Source organism: Etheostoma spectabile, chromosome 21, assembly GCF_008692095.1.
Source record: "Etheostoma spectabile isolate EspeVRDwgs_2016 chromosome 21, UIUC_Espe_1.0, whole genome shotgun sequence".
In the NCBI taxonomy this organism is placed as follows: Eukaryota; Metazoa; Chordata; class Actinopteri; order Perciformes; family Percidae; genus Etheostoma; species Etheostoma spectabile.
In genome coordinates this window covers 14318463-14319859 of record NC_045753.1, presented here as the reverse complement: position 1 = coordinate 14319859, position 1397 = coordinate 14318463, and the positions used below count along the sequence as shown (strand labels likewise).

General features: G+C 41.2%; 1 protein-coding gene across 1 annotated transcript in view; it reads right to left on the bottom strand.

The window, feature by feature from the left end:
- The window catches only part of polr3e (polymerase (RNA) III (DNA directed) polypeptide E), a 15426-nt gene that overhangs the window by 5325 nt on the left and 8704 nt on the right, over window positions 1–1397 (bottom strand). The window contains exons 15-16 of the mRNA XM_032503162.1: window positions 1246–1305; window positions 23–180 (exon numbers count right to left, since the gene is read on the bottom strand). Of these exons, the coding sequence (XP_032359053.1) occupies window positions 23–180; window positions 1246–1305 (218 nt within the window). The remainder of the gene's footprint in view (window positions 1–22; window positions 181–1245; window positions 1306–1397) is intronic.

The following is a 1397-nucleotide window of genomic DNA, read 5'->3' as shown; positions in this document are numbered from 1 at the left end:
TGTGTGTGTGTGTAAAACCTACTTGCTCTGGATGCCAAGCCACAGCATATGTTGCCTGTGGGCAACATCTGGGTGTTTCTTAATGAAGTCTACATCAGTAGGCAACAGGAACTCCCAGCCCCGGTTGACTCGAGGAACCGACACATGCTCCAGGAACTCCTTCACGTCCTCTGGAGGAAGCTGACAGAAGACAGGAGGAAGAACTTGTTAGTTCCGTTTACCTGAATCAACTGAGCAACTGTAGCCTCAAGGAGAAAAGAAGCGTTGAAAAGAGCCAGCGTTAAAAGACACTCGTGCTTCAATGAAGCTTGTCAGTATTTTAACAACCATGGAAGTCTGGGGTGGCACTGAGCATCTTCAGGTGAACGAGATTTGTTTGTGTTGAACTTGCACAAAGAGAAACGCATTTGCTTGGATTGACAACGAGGTGGAACTGTTAATCGTGATTTATGTTTCTGCGATAAATTTACGTACTGTATGTAGTAAGGCTGTAACGATGTGCGTTGTGAAACCGAAAGCTCGGCACTCATATCCACGAACCTGTGTTGCGCTGTGAGAAAGACGGGATCGCGACACACTCCTTCCAACTCCCAGAGAAATCCTCCCTGTCCAGATTACAAGATCACATCGCAAGTGTGTGTGTGTGTTTTGAGCTCTTTTTTTTTATCCTGAGTTAAACACTAGCCATCAGTAAACAGAAGGTAGCGTCTGGTGTGTGCGCCAGTGTTTATGCGTTTGTGTGTCGGCCTGCCCTACATTTTACGAGTGTAAATTTTGGACCCTGCACAGTAATGTGAAACGGCCTTTTAATTTACTTTGTAAATTTGAATGAATTTGTTTGAAGAAGAATTTTCAACATGCTCAAATCATCTCCGTAATGGCGTTTAGTTCTGTTTGTTTTTCAACAGTATTTTTGTTAAAAAAAACAGAAGTGTTATAGTTTTGGCTATTTATTTATTTTACTTAGGCATCTTGTTAATAATTTGCATAGTTAATATTGTTCTTTGGTGTTCGGTTTATACAGTTTTTTCAAATGTTACTTAATAAAAAAAAAAAATCCTTGTTTGAGGCTGAGTGCCTCAAACAATGACAGTTTTCCTTGCTACAATGCAATTTTCAAGCATGTTCAATCTGATTACACAAAATGGTTGTGTAATCTGTTGGGCCATCTTCAGCTGTCATTACCACACAGGAACAACAAAGCCATTGTCAGTCATTATGGGAGAATGGTCTTGTGATCCTTACTTTGATGATGGATGCAATCTCCTTTCTCATCACAGAGCGCTCCAGAGTGAATCTCCACATCTACAGAAACAACTGAGTCAGAATGACGGAAACCATGGCGACCACACACAAAACAGATTATCAGGCACTGCATAATTCAGGTAATTCACTAA